We start from the raw sequence: 18,288 nt of genomic DNA, 5'->3' as shown, positions 1-18,288 counted from the left end.
TTCTGAAATTTGGAAATAGCGCCTCACCTGCCTAATGGTCGTGTAAGGTATTGCAGTTTAGCTCTACTGAAGCGAGGACAGCTGAGGAGTAATACCACCCACATCCTGCGGCCCTATGTGGCGCTGTTTTCAGAGTGTGTGTATAAGGGACTCTAGTTGATCTGATTGATGGGACCCTACTACTCCAGGAGTCAGATACAGGCACCAAAGTGTTTTTTCACCAGATTACAACTCTTAGTTCTATAAAAAAAATCTTTATATCATCCACAGCTGCATTTGTCTGTACCAAAGCAGAGTGGAGGGACTATGGAAAAGCTTAATGCAGAAATCTAACAAAACAGCGTTGTTAGGATACAACAGTCCAGCTACAATCCTGGAATATAAATTCATTTTTCACAGTCCTGCTGTTACTAACAAAACACACAGAGGTATATTTACACAAATCTTTAGGGATAATACCTAACGCTTTGATTGCAGCATTGAATAGGACTGAGCTGCAATACCAGGTATGACCACTATATCAAGTAAGGCACTGTAGCTGTCATAGGAGTTGAAAATTTATATGTAAGCTGAAATGATGGAAATCAATGGTATCCAGGGGCCTATAATAACCTATAAGGGGGTCCGTCAGGGGTCTATTATTCTTCCAAATAAAGGGCTGCAGACTTCGCTTTATTCCAAAATGTAAAACAACGTAAACAATAGAAGTCCCGTGTCTATATGGCCCTCTTCTCCCAGCCCTGGAGCAGGGGTGTACAGGGTTAACCAGCTAAACAAGATCATGGCGGAACCTGCCGCAACTCGCTCCATGCATAGGACAAACATTCTGATATGGAACCTTTAAGACTTGACTCCTGGGAGGCAAAGAGTTAATTCACCTTACACATAACACAAAATTCCACAAAATTAAAATAATAAAAACTGAAGTTAACTTTTTGTTTCCTTCGATGACCAATGAGCCCCCCCCCCCCCCGCCCCACCCGCCCCACCCATGACACTGTGAAAATATCTCTAGCGCCCCCTGCAGGCTATGGTCAGGATGATTCATTATAGTGGAATGAACATCTCTGCTGATCTGTAATCACCGCCCTACAGCACAACCTCTTAAAGGGATAGAGGGATAGTCAACCCGGAAAAAAGTCATATACGTAAATATATATATATCCACATTGTCTATTATACAAATAAATGTTAGAGATGGGGAAAATGTAGAAACATGGAAAGCGCAGGGTATAACCCCCAGCTGAAGCTGAGCCGTGCTACATCTAAATTCTCCCCCATAAGGGGGTATTCAGCGGGGTGATGACAGGGACTAGGAGGTAGAGAAGCTACGTAGTGTTAGTCACTGTCAGAGGGGGATGCATCACTGAGCGGGAACCCCCACGCCTCTTCTTAATCTGTAGGAGGGGGCATTGATCTGCACTTCCTCACTACACTTGAACGTCTCCTTGTAATCCTGTAATATTTTGATGTTGCCTTTTTGCAGAGAAGGGACTCCTTGCATCATATAGAACTACGGACCACTGCAGGCAGGGCTGCCACTAGGAAGTTTGAGGACCCTGACTGGCAAATTTTGTGCCCCCCACCCCCCCACAGAATGATAATCCGACCCATGGTAATCTGGTGGCCCCTTCTCCTCCTTTGGGCCCCCTGAACACAGTCACCCTAAACCCCCCTGATGGCGGCCCTGACTGCAGGTCTGTGAGTCACAAGCTGACCATGGTGGTCTAAAGGAAAATGGATCCCGCACAAAATTAACTTAGGTCAACACAACGGTCTAAAAATTGTATTTCTGACCCTGCGTAAGTTTATTATTGAGTTGTACAAGTGCGATTTAATTATGAACAATAAAAGTGAAGTTTTAGTTTTTCATCGTTGCTTTACTGTCTTTAATCTCTCACATTTATTAGTATAAATGACATTGTTAGTGTCTACCCTACAGGTATTGTCTACGAGCAGTGGAGTGATTTCTACTATTGGGTATTGTGTTAATGAGAAACTGTGGGCAAGAAGCAGCTCCCCATAACCCACAGGGGCACATTTAGCATTTTGGGCGCCCCCATGCACACTCACCTCTGTCCTTTGTTTCTATGCACTTCTGCCTGATTCCTCTTCTCTTCCAGGGGGAAGTCTCTTACGTGTCTGTAGGAGAGGAAATAAAGCCATAGAGCTGACTGGGTCTCGGGGGCCCCACACTGTCCATGAGATACATTCAGTAACGAATGTGAGAGAGGAAACCAAAAGTCAGTGGCATAACAAGACTTCAGTGTCAGATCAGGGCCCCATATACCTAAACTCTCACTATCACCCCCACCCACAAATTGCACTTTAGAATACACATATATGCTACACCATTATATACACACAGAATCATACTCCTATACCATTTATATATAGTGTCCAGCAGCACCCCTCATTATTGAAATCTCCAGCTGCAGCCTCCCTCGTTAATAAAATGTCCAGCAGCCTCCCCTCAATAATAAAATGTCCAGCAGCCTCCCCTCAATGATAAAATGTCCAGCAGCCTCCCCTCGTTAACAAAATGTCCAGAAGCCTGCCCCAATAAAATGTGCAGCATCAGACACGGGGCCTCTAGTAGTGTAGATTTTTAGCCACAGAGAGCAGAAGAAGAGTGAAGAAATCAGGCGATACCTTTGTGAGGCTAACTGAGTATATTTGATGGGGAGTTTTTGAGAGTACTAGTTCTCTTGGTCAGACATGATGGTCATCTATAAAAAAAAAAAAAAAAAATCAGCACTTACACTTGTAACAGTGCGGGCAGAGACAGGTGCATGTGCTATGCCTGCGCACACTGTATGATGCGGCAGTGGCGCTGCTTGATGATGTCATAAAGGGTGCGCAGGAAGAGTGCACAGACCTGTCTCTGCCTGTGCGCTCTCATAATCAATTTTATACGTGTCTCACACTCATACAATTGATTATTAACCCCTCTTATGGACCCACAGCCTACAATCCCCGGTCTAGGTCGAACCGACCCTGCAACTATGATCGTTACACCCATACCAAAAGTTATTTAACCGGTTCGCGACCGCCCGCCGTGTATTCACGCTGCGCTGCATGGCATATTGCAGCAAAGGCTTACCGGTGTTTTCACAAAGCTGCCGGCAGCCTCAAACAGATAGCGGCGCATGGGCGCCGCCATCTTACCTGGGATCGCCGCTCCCCGTGACGTCATCGGGGGGCGTCTCCATGGTAGCCTCGGGTCTTCCGAAGACCCGAGGCTATTTCGTTTTAACCCCTTCATTACAATGTGCTGATAGCACATTGTAATGAATGAGGAAGAAAATCCCCATATACTGCCATACTGTAGTATGGCAGTATATGATAGGATCGATCAGACAACCTAGGGTTAAAGTACCCTAGGGAGTCTGAAAAATAGTATAAATAAAAATAAAAAAAAAGTTAAAAAAAAAAAATTATAATAAAAAAACCTAAAATTTCTAATCACCCCCCTTTCCTTAGAACTGACATAAATATAAATAAACAGTAAAAATCATAAACACATCAGGTATCAACGCGTCCGAAAATGCCCGATCTATCAAAATATGATAACGGTTTTTCAATGCGTTTAACCCCGTAACGGAAAATAGCGCCCAAAGTCGAAAATGGCACTTTTTTGCCATTTTGAAAAATCTAAAAAAATCTATAAAAAGTGATCAAAAGGTCGTACAGTCCTAAAAATGATATCATTGAACATATTAGCAAATTTCGCAAAAAATGACACCACCCACAGCTTCGTACACCATAGTATAAAAAAGTTATTAGCGCCAGAAGTTGGCAAAATCAAAAAAATTCTTTTTGTACAGGAGGTTTTAATTTTTGTAAATGTATGAAAACATTATAAAACCTATACAAATTTGGTATCCCCTTAATCGTACCGACCCAAAGAATAAAGTAGACATGTCATTTGGGGCGCTCAGTGAAAGACGTAATATCCAAGCCCACAAGAAAATGGCGCAAATCCGTTTTTTCACCATTTTCATTGCATTTGGAATTTTTTTCCCGCTTCCGAGTACATGGCATGGAATATTTAATACCATCATTATGAAGTGCAATTTGTTACGCAGAAAACAAGCCGTCACACAGCTCTTTACGTGTAAAAATAAAAAAGTTATAGATTTTTGAAGGTGGGGAGTGAAAAATGGACATGAAAAAACAGGAAAGGGGGTATTCCCATCTGGGCATTTACATTTAATTGAATTAATTTGCCATATGTAAACATTTCTTCAATTAGATGTTATTAAAAAAGATGTTCCTGTGTGAAGATAATTTCTCATAAATGTTGCCATGCCGTCCCTTAGAAACGAGATAGCTTCCTCGGATACGACCACCTCTGCTGGAGTGGTTGCACAAAGAAACAAAAGGTTTTTGTATATGAAATGTCCAGGAGTTACTGCAGGTCCTACAGCCGTCCTGTGGTAATGATTGCTGAATCCAAGAGGTCAGGCAGGACTCAATAGCGCATGTCTGGCCACTGCTGCCAAAAATTATTAGGTGGTCGTATCCAAGGAAGCCATCTCGTTTCTAAGGGACCATATTTCTTTAGAAATATGAAATTATCTTCACACAGGAACATTTTTTTTAATAACATCCAATTGAAGAAATGCTTATATATGGCAAATAAATTTAATTAAATGTAAATGCCCAGATGAGAATACCCCTTTAACTTGTAAATGTATTTTTATATTCAATCTCTGCTCCCCGGGTCATTGTTAGAGACAGAGGGTAATAGAGAACTCGCAAAGTGTACAATATGGTGCAACACATTGGGGCAGATTTACTTACCCGGTCCATTTGCGATCCAGCGGCGAGTTCTGTGCGGTGGATTCGGGTCTTCCGGCGATTCACTAAGGTAGTTCCTCTGACGTCCAAGAGGTGGTGCTGCTGCGCTGAAGTCCCCCTAGGGCCGGCGAAATGCACTCAAGTTCACCAGCCTAAGTGCAAGTTCCGCAACATTTTTTATTTTTTTTTAAATGCGGCGGTTTTTCGGAATCCGTCGGGTTTTCGTTCGGCCTCGCCGCCCGATTTCCGTCACGTGCATGCCAGCGCCGATGCGCCACAATCCAATCGCGTGCGCCAAAATCCTGGGGCAATACAGGGAAAAATCGTCGCAAATCAGAAATATTTGGGCAACACGTCGGGAAAACGCGAATCGGGCCCTTAGTAAATGACCCCCATTGTGATTTCCAGCCTTCCTTTATTATTTCAGTTTTATTTCAGAATTTTGCCTTTTTTTGAGATATATTATCCGGGCGGTTGGTGCGCTGGTGTGTGTCCTCACCACTCAGAGCAGTGATTTTCCCACTTAATCACATCCCTCTTCCTCCAGTCCCCCCTGTGCTTCTCATCAGACATACCCTGCTTATCTGATAGAGAGGCTAGAAGTCCAGACAGGAATAGCCATACACTAGGTGCACCAACTGCCTCATTTGCATTTGGATTGTAATGGAAATTTCTTAGGCAATAATAAAGATATTTCTGAAATCCCACTGCATGCCACCCACAGATTATAATCCTTACAGTAGACTCCCTTTAGTGACGTATTGTATTTGCTGGGATTTACTATAGAAAATTCTGGAAGATGGGTAATTACAGTCTATAGTGCACATTTACATGAGAACTGTATAATCTCCATGCTGTATGACATTATAACATCAGCTTACTGCCAAGTTCAGCACCCTGGCCCATTTGCAACTCGGGGGCAACGTATAGGGTACCAGGTAACCAAGGTGAATGATTGTACAATCAAAAAAATGAACCTTGCACAGCCAAATGTAACGCTAAGTAAGAGTAATGGTCGACACACTTAAAACAAGTAATCAAAAAGCCAGAAAAAGCAGTGTGTCACTGACATAATGGGTTCAAAAAAACATAACAAATTTTATTTATATCAAGCACTGAACACAAACACATATCTAAAATCAATTAAAATTGTACCAAAGTACATACAATTCTCTACCATGTTGTGCACTGTGGTTGGTGCAGAAACAGGACACCTCCTGAGTGGGCAAAATGTACCCAAACCACCCCTGAATATTGAGAAAACAGGTATAAAGTGCAAATGCATATATCAAGCTGCTATAGAGGTAAATGCTAAGTGAATGGATGCCTACAATGCAATCATAGTATACATTCAATACAAGTAATGGAGGCAAACCTTAGTGCAAAATACAGATAACCTGGCAATGAGCCAGTAAAATAGCAGCATACAAACGGGGTGGTAAAGTGGTCAGGAGGTGGGAGCCCTCCACCTCCTGACCACTTTACCACCCCGTTTGTATGCTGCTATTTTACTCCATTACCTGTATTTGCCTCCATTACTTGTATTGAATGTATACTATGATTGCATTGTAGGCATCCATTTACTTAGCATTTACCTCTATAGCAGCTTGATATATGCATTTGCACTTTATACCTGTTTTCTCAATATTCAGGGGTGGTTTGGGTACATTTTGCCCACTCAGGAGGTGTCCTGTTTCTGCACCAACCACAGTGCACAACATGGTAGAGAATTGTATGTACTTTGGTACAATTTTAATTGATTTTAGATATGTGTTTGTGTTCAGTGCTTGATATAAATAAAATTTGTTATGTTTTTTTGAACCCATTATGTCAGTGACACACTGCTTTTTCTGGCTTACAAGGTGAATGATTGTGCCATCATGAGTCGTGTTCAGCTCAGGTATGAGACACATGGCCGGACACAGCTGATATGTGACCCTGGCCTGAGGTGGTCCTGAGGGTAGGTATCACCATCACACTTGGTCCTGTGAGCACCCCCTGGGACGCCATACACCGTGCGTTCTCGTGTGCAGGGGGCTACATTATACATAATGTAAATAACCATTACTCACAATGTATTCAATACGAGAGATAGCGAACAATAGTAGAAAAATAATACAGATGAGTAATGAATACGCCCCCCACCTCCTGGTAAGTACCTGGAGCATGCGATCTGCATGTGGAAGTAATAGTAATACTGCGGCTAGGAGAAAATATGTGAAGCCACAGAAAAAAATAAACTCACATGACCGGGGATTTTTATACGCAGAGATTGTAAGAAATGGAAAGACGATTTTGGTGATAGATAAACCCCATAGTTATTATTCTCAGGTAAGTCACTTCCTGAATAAATAAACCTCAGATTTAATCATTTCTCCTCTGACGTTTTGTTTCTAATGTGTAACAGAAAAATAAGGACTTTACTTGTGTCCTATAGAGACTGTGTACTGGATAAGGACCGAGTCCTATAGAGACTATGGGACTCGGTCCTTATGCAGTACACAGTCTCTATAGGACTCGGTCCTTATGCAGTACACAGAGACTGTGTACTGTATAGGGACTGTGTCCTATAGAGACTGAACTGTATAAGGACCAAGTCCTATAGAGACTGTGTACTGTATAAGGACCGAGTCCTATAGAGACTGAACTGTATAAGGACTATGTCCTATGGAGAAAGTGAACTGTATAAGGACAGAGTCCTATAGACATTGTGTACTGTATAGGGACTGTGTCCTATAGAGACTGAACTGTATAAGGACTATGTCCTATGGAGAAAGTGAACTGTATAAGGACCGAGTCCTATAGAGACTGAACTGTATAAGGACCGAGTCCTATAGACATTGTGTACTGTATAGGGACTGTGTCCTATAGAGACTGAACTGTATAAGGACCAAGTCCTATAGAGACTGTGTACTGTATAAGGACCGAGTCCTATAGAGACTGAACTGTATAAGGACTATGTCCTATGGAGAAAGTGAACTGTATAAGGACCGAGTCCTATAGACATTGTGTACTGTATAGGGACTGTGTCCTATAGAGACTGAACTGTATAAGGACTATGTCCTATGGAGAAAGTGAACTGTATAAGGACCGAGTCCTATAGACATTGTGTACTGTATAGGGACTGTGTCCTATAGAGACTGAACTGTATAAGGACCGAGTCCTATAGACATTGTGTACTGTATAGGGACTGTGTCCTATAGAGACTGAACTGTATAAGGACCAAGTCCTATAGAGACTGTGTACTGTATAAGGACCGAGTCCTATAGAGAAAGTGAACTGTATAAGGACCGAGTCCTAAAGAGCCTGTGTACTGTATAAGGACCAAGTCCTATAGAGACTGTGTACTGTATAAGGACCAAGGTCTATAGACATTGTGTACTGTATAAGGACCGTGCCCTATAGACTGAACTGTATAAGGACCGAGTCCTATAGAGAATGTGTACTGTATAAGGACCAAGGTCTATAGACATTGTGTACTGTATAAGGACCGTGCCCTATAGACTGAACTGTATAAGGACCGAGTCCTATAGAGAATGTGTACTGTATAAGGACCAAGGTCTATAGACATTGTGTACTGTATAGGGACTGTGTCCTATAGAGACTGAACTGTATAAGGACCGAGTCCTATAGACATTGTGTACTGTATAGGGACTGTGTCCTATAGAGACTGAACTGTATAAGGACTATGTCCTATGGAGAAAGTGAACTGTATAAGGACCGAGTCCTATAGAGACTGAACTGTATAAGGACCGAGTCCTATAGACATTGTGTACTGTATAGGGACTGTGTCCTATAGAGACTGAACTGTATAAGGACCAAGTCCTATAGCCATTGTGTACTGTATAAGGACCGAGTCCTATAGAGAAAGTGAACTGTATAAAGACTGAGTCCTAAAGAGCCTGTGTACTGTATAAGGACCAAGTCCTATAGAGACTGTGTACTGTATAAGGACCAAGGTCTATAGACATTGTGTACTGTATAAGGACCGTGCCCTATAGACTGAACTGTATAAGGACCGAGTCCTATAGAGAATGTGTACTGTATAAGGACCAAGGTCTATAGACATTGTGTACTGTATAAGGACCGTGCCCTATAGACTGAACTGTATAAGGACCGAGTCCTATAGAGAATGTGTACTGTATAAGGACCAAGGTCTATAGACATTGTGTACTGTATAAGGACCGTGCCCTATAGAGACTGAACTGTATAAGGACTATGTCCTAAGGAGAAAGTGAACTGTATAAGGACCGTGCCCTATAGAGACTGAACTGTATAAGGTCTGTGTCCTATAGACATTGTCTACTGTATAAGGACTGTGTCCTATAGACATTGTCTACTGTATAAGGACTGTGAACACTGGGGAATCTAGCCCAAGTAGACAGGACATTGATGATACCAGGAGGCGAGTTGGTATTTAGATTCATCTAAACCTACTCCTCACCTGATGCTAGTTTATTATATTTGAGCAGATGACTATGCTAGGGATACATTGTGGTCATCGATTTACTTGTGAGAATCTAAAAGGATTTAATGCTAAATTACTTTGAGTACACAAGGCATCATGGGATCTGTGGGCAGATCGAATTGGACTCAGCTTCAGGGCAAGTGCAGGTTGAGATAGGTCTCTGCCCACTTCACCTCTGGTGGGAAAGATTTTTGTCAATCGCTTTCAGAACAGAAAATGCTACAACTTTGGAGAGAAAAGGGCGAGCAGCACAACATGGTCATCGTTCTGTTGGGGGAATCATATGATTTTACCCAATTGTCATAACTTCACAGATTTTACTTTCCGTTTAAGGAAAAAGAGAAAATGGCTACAAAATTAGAACTATTTATTGCTCGTATTTACAACTCATATTTATATCATAAAATACATAAGAAAAATACAGAGTTCATCACTTCTAAGCCAGTGCTGGTTCTAGGCATCTTCTAAAGCAAGCCGAGTCATCTGAAAGAAACTAGATTCTGGGCACTGTATGGTGCAATATTTGGACCCATCTCTTACATGAAGATCCCATGTCTCCTGAGAAATATAATTTTTTAAAAAAAATGTTTTTTTTATCATATAAAATATATTACACATATTAGTGATCTGAACGTGCGACATGTATAAAGCATAATATAGATTCTATGGGTAATATCATCGGATGGATGGATCCAGTTTATTTGGCGCTGGTCTTGATTGTGTTAATGGGTGGATTTCTGAAAAAAAAATAATAATTTTACTTAATGAGAGATTTAAAAAAAAAAAATAAAAAAAATAATAATAATAATAATTTTTTCTTCATTGAAAAGCACTCTTTTTCTACCTTCAAAATCCATCATGATAAACCAGGGACACTTACTCCTAAAAGGCACGGTGACTGTGGCAATCTCTTATATTTGATATCCATGGCCTCCTTCCTTCTAAAACTTCTATAATTATGCTAATGAGCCCGAAGAGCTGCCTCTGCCCCCTCAGCACTTCCCCCCTCCCTCTGCCTGATGTAGACTCAGCACAGGAAGCTTCAGCACACAGTGGAAGGCGGAAGTGCTCCAGCACAGTGTAACAGCCTTTGAAGATACAGAATACAGGAGCCATTCAGGCTCTTTAGAACAATTCTAAAAGTTGATTGTAGAAGGAAGAAGGCAGTCGATAACAAACGAGTTAATATTTCTGTTAACCACATACTTAAAGGAAACCTACAATCAGAAATCTACTTAGTAAGGTAGATCTGATGGGAGGTTCATTGTAATCTAAACACTACTCCATTGTTACCTACACCTATGATAAAGTTTAGCTTAGAAACTTTTTATATGCCAATGATCGGCAGAGGCTCCTAAGGCGTAGAGTGGCCTCTATGCCGCAGGGGTCTCAGTGATGGGACCCCCATGGATCACGAGAACGATGTAGCCGTGTCACACATGGAGATGACTGATGATCTCTATGGAGCTATCCTGTGGATAGGGTCCAACTTGCTACAATGGGACAACCCCTTTAAATAGTTAAATAAGCTAAACTTTATCATAGGTTTAAGTAAAGATACATTAGTGTTTAGAATTTTACAAGGAACCTAACATCAGATCTACATTACTAGGTAGATTTCTGATGGCAAGTTTCATTTAATTCAAACGTGACATAAAAGAGTTGAAAATATTCAGCTTTTCCCCAAGCCACAATGTAGTATTACACCAGCTTTATTTAGAGGGGTTTAAATAAGATAGGTCTCCAAATTGTGGGTGGAGCTTGCCTTCATGAGACCACCCCCTCCTCCCTATATAATCTATTCAATGACCTAAGAATATGCTGCCATGATACACAGGCCACAGCCTCATTGCAGTGCAGTGCTGCCGCTTCCTTATTTCTAGATCTAGAGGCAGTCATATCCCCAACAGGAAAGTATATTCTAGAAATAGGACATCCCCTGCCAAACTCATTTAAAGGTCAAGTTCTCTAGAAAAATAGCCATTATCCCTTGCATACAGCAAACAATCCGAGCGCTGTCCATTGTCAGTACTCGCTGCCTGTAGCAGGTGATGAGGACAAAGAATGAACCAATGCAATGGCAGCACCACTTACCTGAGACACAGAAGGTTGTTTATCCCAGCTTCCAGCAACGACAGCTCTAGCGCCCTCTGCAGAGCATCTTCCTCACTCTAGAAGAGACATAGGATGTTAGTAAGCTGTATAACTATGTATTGCAGGGCATGAGCAGCTGCACAGGGTTTGGATCAGTCATTTACAAGAGGATGGTATAATAAATAATATTATATATATATATATATAATCTCATCCTGCAAAAATACAACCACTCATATGGCTCTTCAAAATGCGCCAAAGAAAAACAAATGGAAAAACTTTCTAGGACTGATATTTAAGGGATGTTAGCTTGAAGCTTTACTACAGTAGCAAAAAAGAAAATAATGAAGTCACTCACACTAGTAAGCATTGGCTTTACCCATCCTTAGTGACTAACAAGAGGTCAGTCATTTAAAGAGGGTTTTCCCAACAAAACGAGGAATCATTTTAGTGATAGGAGAAAATAAATTAGACAAGTAAACCTGCAATGCCCATCCTGGCCGGGCTTGTACCTGTAGCCCCTCACATGGCTGCTGTAGTCACTAATGCACATGAGCGCCCTACATGGTTTCGTGCTTCGTTTCCATCAAATGCTGATGACTTTGATGATGCAAAGAAACTGCTAACATTTCCGTAAACAGAACCCATGAACCCATCAGTACAATAAACATAAGTGTGTATAAGATCTTACCAATCCATTCTGCAAGCCAAAATCACGCAGCACAGCTTGTCCGGCCGCTACAGGAAGAGCGCTGTACAGAACAAATGGGAGAACATGTTACAGCAGAATGATGAGGTCAATAACATCACACAGGGAGCTGCAGTTATACATTACATTGCGGTCACACTTGTTACATAGAGCCTCAAGAAGCGCCTACATGCCTTTTTACATCTAAATAACATTAAAGGTTATGTTATAATATACAACCGTTTCCCTTGCATCCCCTTCCTAGGTTGAACTTAATGGACACATGTCTTTAACAATATAGTATTAACAATGACTATATTCTAAAAGCCAAAAAAATGTTATTTTAGGAGAATTTTTTTTACAGTGTCATCATTCTGTGCCATGCAGTACACCTCACCATACCATTGTGTGTGATTCAGTACATCAGTGAGTGCTGCTCACATCACCGATGTCCTTTGAAACTGTCTGCCAGCACCACAATACGGGTACGGAGTAGGACCGGCCCTGTCCGCATGCATCAGACCTCACAGCACTGTGAATGTGCACAATACAAGTCACTGGGGCAGTGATCTAGCGGCAATTCAATCATAGCTAAAAATTACAGTTGTGTCCATGAGGCCTTACTTGAATTGATTTTCAGGATTGGTGGGGGCTGTCAGCTCTGAGAGAAGTCTATGATATATGTGTGATCAGTGCAGCTCCAAATGCAGAGAGACTAGAAACAGGACATTGTGCTACATGAGCCTCAATTTTACCTTTCAGCCATAGCTCTGCAGCTTCCAGACTGCTTCACCTCCTGCAGCTTCAACGGAGAAGTAATCCCCGCTCTGTTTTGTTGTGAAGTCTTCTGAGATCTTATCAGTGCAGCAGATCTGTAAGAAGGAAACACAGGCACTGAAACTAAGAGAAAGGATGTTCCACGCAGATCAGCAGCTACCCACACTGGCTACAACAATGTGCCACAATGTATAAGGGAATTACCCAGCTTTAGACATCGCCTGTCCCTGCAATTTGCACTCATGATCCAATGGATGTCTGTGAGAGAGGCAGAAGTTACTGTGACACTGGTCGCATTCAATCCTCATCAACTCCTTCTTCTTGCATCCTGGTTTACAGCAGCGGTTTGTGAAAATCTGAGAGAAACAAAAGGAAACATTGAAATTCTAAAAAAATAATAATAATAATAATATATACAGAATTGTGATTTGGTAATTAAAAGGAGTTCTTCGCTGAAAAATTATGTATATTGTGGAAAGCTGACTCATCTCTGGGGGTCTGGCTGCTGGGAACCCTTGTGATCAGCAGAAAGCATGACCTGGAGTCATCTTGATCTGCCCTTTACGGATTAGGAATTTTAATATTGGCCGTCCTAAAGACTCTAATGGGGCGGTTAATCTCCGAAGTTCTATTTACCACAGGCCAGCTTTGGGCTACATAAAGTTCTATAAGACGTAGGAGATCTCATTAGTCCCCGCCCTGTCCACGGGGAATAAATGTCTTAAAGAGGTTTTACCAACTTTGCAAGTTATAGGATAAGGAAGTACTTGCAAAGATGGTAAAACCTCAAGAGAACAGGACCCTTAGCAAAACAGAGAACAAGGGTCCCGTCCTCAGTAATGGATTGAGCTCTGCACATAACACTATGGGGCAGATTTGCGAACAAATAAAGTGCAAACTTGGACCAGACAGTTTTAAAATGCATCATATTCATCACGGTGGCCGATACTGGGTGATGACCATGGTGCATTGTTAGTCAGTAGCTTTAAGGTTACATGGCTGACAAGTTAACATATTTACTACATAATTTTGGTGCAAGGCAATGTATCCCAAACCTCTTGGCCCTGGAGACATAACGATACCTTCTGCTTGCGCTTGGACGGGTCATTGCTGCAGTTGCGGTCAATGTGCTGCCCCACAGCGATGTCTGCCAGTTCTCCTCTCCTCACTGGTACTGGGGTGCCACACAGTGGACAAACAGGGACTTGCGCATCCTAGATAAAAACAGGAAGAAATGCAGACAGTGAGCAAGTGGACACAACACCAGAGATAAACTCCACAAATCACCAGAATGTTATCAGAAAATGATATTGTAAAAGCAAAAAAATGTTAGTTTATATATAGGAATGCAGTGGATTTTTTTTGTGTTTTGGTCACACCATGGGCCTGTGTCCTGGCAGATGTGCACCTAGAATATATGTCAATTTCCCGGTGGCCTCCCCCTGATATTCAATCCATTGTGTGAACTATCTCTTATGATTTATTCACAAGTTAGGTCACAAATACCTGATAGGTGTGGCTCCTGGAGGTAGGCAGACAGCACCTATTCTCAATCTCAAGAGCAGAGATCTTTTGACCTCCCATTAGCCCACAAAGCGGCGTTGCTGAAGGGATCCCCTGACCCAAACCTCTGATCTCTGGACATGACGAGTTAATTCCAGTGATCAGAGGTTCAGGCCCAGAGATACCTTCCGCAACACATATTTTCACTGACTGCACTCGCTTGTGGGCAAGAGGCCTTACTCACTTCTTGTATGGAACGGTAATCAGACTATAGGGGCTCCATTAAAGTCAATGGGAGTGCCAAACCCAAACAAACAGTCCCCGATTGACTTGAATGGCAAACACCCAGTCTGATCAACATTTCATTCAAGCAGTGAATTAGATCACGGTCAATAGATCTCTGTTCTCAAGATAGATAAGAAGTGGATATCTCATGAACTAATTATGTCAATCATTTATCATTTATATCTGTTGTATTTTCATTGTTGTGGCTGTTATCATATCAGGTCAGTTCCTGTTTAAAGGGACACCAAATCGCGAGAATGTTCTTATAGGCAAGTGATTTAGTGTCCCAAATATCACTAGATCATGCTCCTTGTTGAGAGTAGTGCAGATCTCCCAAGAACCTCCGGCAGTAAACCCGCTGCTCTGCCAGAAGTACTCTCTTCTGTAGTAATGGGTTTAGGGGTGTTCACCTTGAGCCGCTTTTTTAACATGCCAAGAACTGGTTGTGCTACCGAACATGAAGCATATCCATGCCCTCCATCGCACCATACCTTCTTGTAGGCAGAAGAACACTTGTGCTGCTCGTAGGTTATATGGTCCTTGCAGAACACGTCCTCGCAAGCATCACACTTCATTGGGAGGAAATCTGCAGACAGAAGAGTTGGTTAAAGGGGCTGTCTGCAAGTTGAAAAACATGGCTGCTACCTTCCAAAAACAGCAACACACCTGCCAGTGGTGTTGCATCCAGAAATAACTGATAAAGAAGAGGGAACAGCAGGAATAGCATTACCCTCCTCCACATGATACCCTAACCACTAAGCGACCCCCCCTCGGGATTTATTACATATTAGAAGCCGCTGATTTCTCAAAAATGTTTGATCTATGCTGCATTATTGTCAACATACCTAGCTGCTTGCATGTGACTTCAGAGCAATGTTCTCCTAAATCTGGAAGCTCCATTCTGTAGATCTAGACAGTTCCTTGAAGAGTCAGTATTCTAGAACATAAAATTATTAAGAAGTCAAAACATTGTCCTGTAAGGAGACCAAGTCATCCAAATGACTAGAACGTGTTTATTTTGAATGATTACAAAGGCATTTTAAAATATCAGCATAGCATGGGCTAGAGGAACCTGTCACCAGGTATAAATAACATTCTTGGGTAAAATATTTAATTTGAGATTTTTAAAAGGGGTTTTCACATGAATTAACATTGATAACCTCAGAAGTCCATGATCTCCATAGTGGTCAGAAGCTGCAACTGCAACAGCAACCTATCATGCTATGGGGTAAAACCTGTCACCTGAAGGAGTTATTTGTAACATATGATTAAGATCTGTGTGCTCCCAACAAAAGCGTATCCTTGAAAATGTAAGGGTATCCTACAGACACGCGGCAAGAGGCGAAGGACCTTCACCCATAAAATCATCTCACATCTGTTCCTGTTCTCAATACAAAAGAGACATTTCAGGAACTTTGAAGGTCTTTCAAAGGTCCTGTGATCGCACATCGAATTCAGACAGAAAGGACACATCCCCGATCCCCCAAGAAGCTGATTTTAGTACTAGATGTAAGAAGTGATTCGAGACTATAATATTCACACAACCCAGGGTCCATGGAAGTCTTAATCCACCCCTCAGCTGATGTCATCATGAAATCAGAGGAAAAAAACCACTACGTCACGACATCAGAGGAATAAAACCACTACGTCACGACATCAGAGGAATAAAACCACTACGTCACGACATCAGAGGAATAAAACCACTACGTCACGACATCAGAGGAATAAAACCACTACGTCACGACATCAGAGGAATAAAACCACTACGTCACGACATCAGAGGAATAAAACCACTACGTCACGACATCAGAGGAATAAAACCACTATGTCATGACATCAGAGGAATAAAACCACTATGTCATGACATCAGAGGAATAAAACCACTATGTCATGACATCAGAGGAATAAAACCACTATGTCATGACATCAGAGGAATAAAACCACTACGTCATGACATCAGAGGAATAAAACCACTACGTCATGACATCACCTCATTCACAAAATGTACACAGCGCCCCTTTAACATCTGTGGTGCATATATATTTGTAGTGCTATGAAGCTGCATGTATCGTACATACATGTACATGGCGGGGGTCACGTGTAATAACAGGACACTGTGTTACCATCCAGGATCACACACAATCCTCTCATGGTTCATATGGGTCTTTTTAGGTCATTTACCTTCCCGTACCCAGAAAAATGAATTAAAACGTACAAATAAGATCCATGGACCCTAAAAAATTATATGAAAGTGCAGTTTTCCCCCTTTTTTCACCAAAATAACATAAGATGAGCATAAGGTCTGAGCTGGGACTATCCCTATGAGATGTTACAGTAACAATGTGCCTGCCAACAGTCCTGTCCCCCTGGCAGCACTGACTCCACATAAATTACAATAGTGAGGTACTACAACCCCCAGCATGCCCTGCACCACACATACACACTTCCCCCCGGCTCTTACCTCAGTGACGCGCGGCTGTATGCGGCCCGGTTCTCTCCGCCCGGTTATATACCTTCCCTCCTGCTGACTCACGGGCCCAGACTGCACCGTCATCCTCCGTCCTCTCCTCCTACCGGGACCAGAACCTTCCAGACCCGTCCTCCCGGCTCCTATCTGCGCTGTCATCATTCTCCGTCCCATGGTGATGACGTCACACACCACTCCTGTGTAGTATTTGCGCTGTCATGCCGCCGTCCCGCCCATATGACGTCACTGCGTGATGACGATGTTGTTGTTGTTATTTTGCTGACTAGCGGGAAGGATCACCATGGTGATAGCCGCCACGCGGTGTGTGACTGGAGAGAAAAACTGAATTCAAAAACTAAAGTAGGGCTGCAGCCAATCCGTGTACAGCTTGTATTCGAATAAACGGCTTTGGAAAGAATAACCTGGAATCTGATTGGTTGCCACTAGCAGTGTTGAATGAATGGTGCAACTAGTTGTATTTTTTGGGGCGTTTCATCATGTTTTACACCCAAAAATAGCTGTATTATGGTGGGTGGGTGTATATGTGCAACATCCCCCACCGGGGCCTAGCCTTTTCTCGGGGCCTGGAGACAGCCGGGGCCCGCAGTACCTGAGTGGCTGGCGGTTGCGGCCTAGGCACGCTAGTGTCACGGTGCTTGGTATGGGGAACCGGAGGGCTGTCCTACAGCCTGGCAGGTCTCCAGCAGGGTGGTGTTGGCAAGAAATGATGAGGGAGAGGCTGCTATAGCGGTTCTCCCTGGGGCAACCCTTTGGTGTCTAGAGGATGAGTCTCTGTGTGGTGGACAGGGTGCCCGTGATGGTGACAGCCGTAGTAGCAGGGACCAGACGGAGGCAGAGGGTGAGCAAAAACAACTTACAGTTCTTTATTGGAACCGACAGGAACCGCAGCAACGTGCCTTTAACAGAGTAGTGGAGTGCTGAGATGTAGTTGGAGGGAGCTACAGGATGTAGAGCGCCAGCCTGGATGCAGAGGGCAGGCTGGGAGGTAGCTGTGTCCTGGAAGGATGCTTCAGCTTGTCCTGGGTTGCTTCAGGTATCACCCTTAAAGGTAGGATGATACCCCTTTCCTCACTACCTAGCTATTAGTTCCACCCTTCAGGCAGGGGCTAGGCTCTTCCTGCTCTGCTCTGCTCTGGTGTGGTGTGGTGTGCTAGCTGCACTGACTCCTCAGAGTCTGTACTG

General features: G+C 42.7%; 1 protein-coding gene across 1 annotated transcript; it reads right to left on the bottom strand.

The window, feature by feature from the left end:
• Window positions 1-9,621: 9,621 nt before the first annotated feature.
• Window positions 9,622-17,397, bottom strand: ZFAND2A (zinc finger AN1-type containing 2A). The gene is made up of 9 exons (XM_072120387.1): window positions 17,080-17,397; window positions 15,464-15,555; window positions 15,110-15,204; window positions 13,913-14,044; window positions 13,035-13,186; window positions 12,809-12,925; window positions 12,057-12,117; window positions 11,366-11,442; window positions 9,622-10,008 (listed from the first exon to the last, which is right to left on the bottom strand). The coding sequence occupies exons 2-9, from the start codon at window positions 15,516-15,518 to the stop codon at window positions 9,969-9,971; spliced, it is 729 nt and encodes a 242-aa protein (XP_071976488.1). The 5' UTR covers window positions 15,519-15,555; window positions 17,080-17,397; the 3' UTR covers window positions 9,622-9,968.
• Window positions 17,398-18,288: the final 891 nt, after the last annotated feature.

Source organism: Engystomops pustulosus, chromosome 8 (assembly GCF_040894005.1).
Source record: "Engystomops pustulosus chromosome 8, aEngPut4.maternal, whole genome shotgun sequence".
Classification (NCBI taxonomy): Eukaryota; Metazoa; Chordata; class Amphibia; order Anura; family Leptodactylidae; genus Engystomops; species Engystomops pustulosus.
This window is presented reverse-complemented; position numbering and strand designations above follow the sequence as displayed.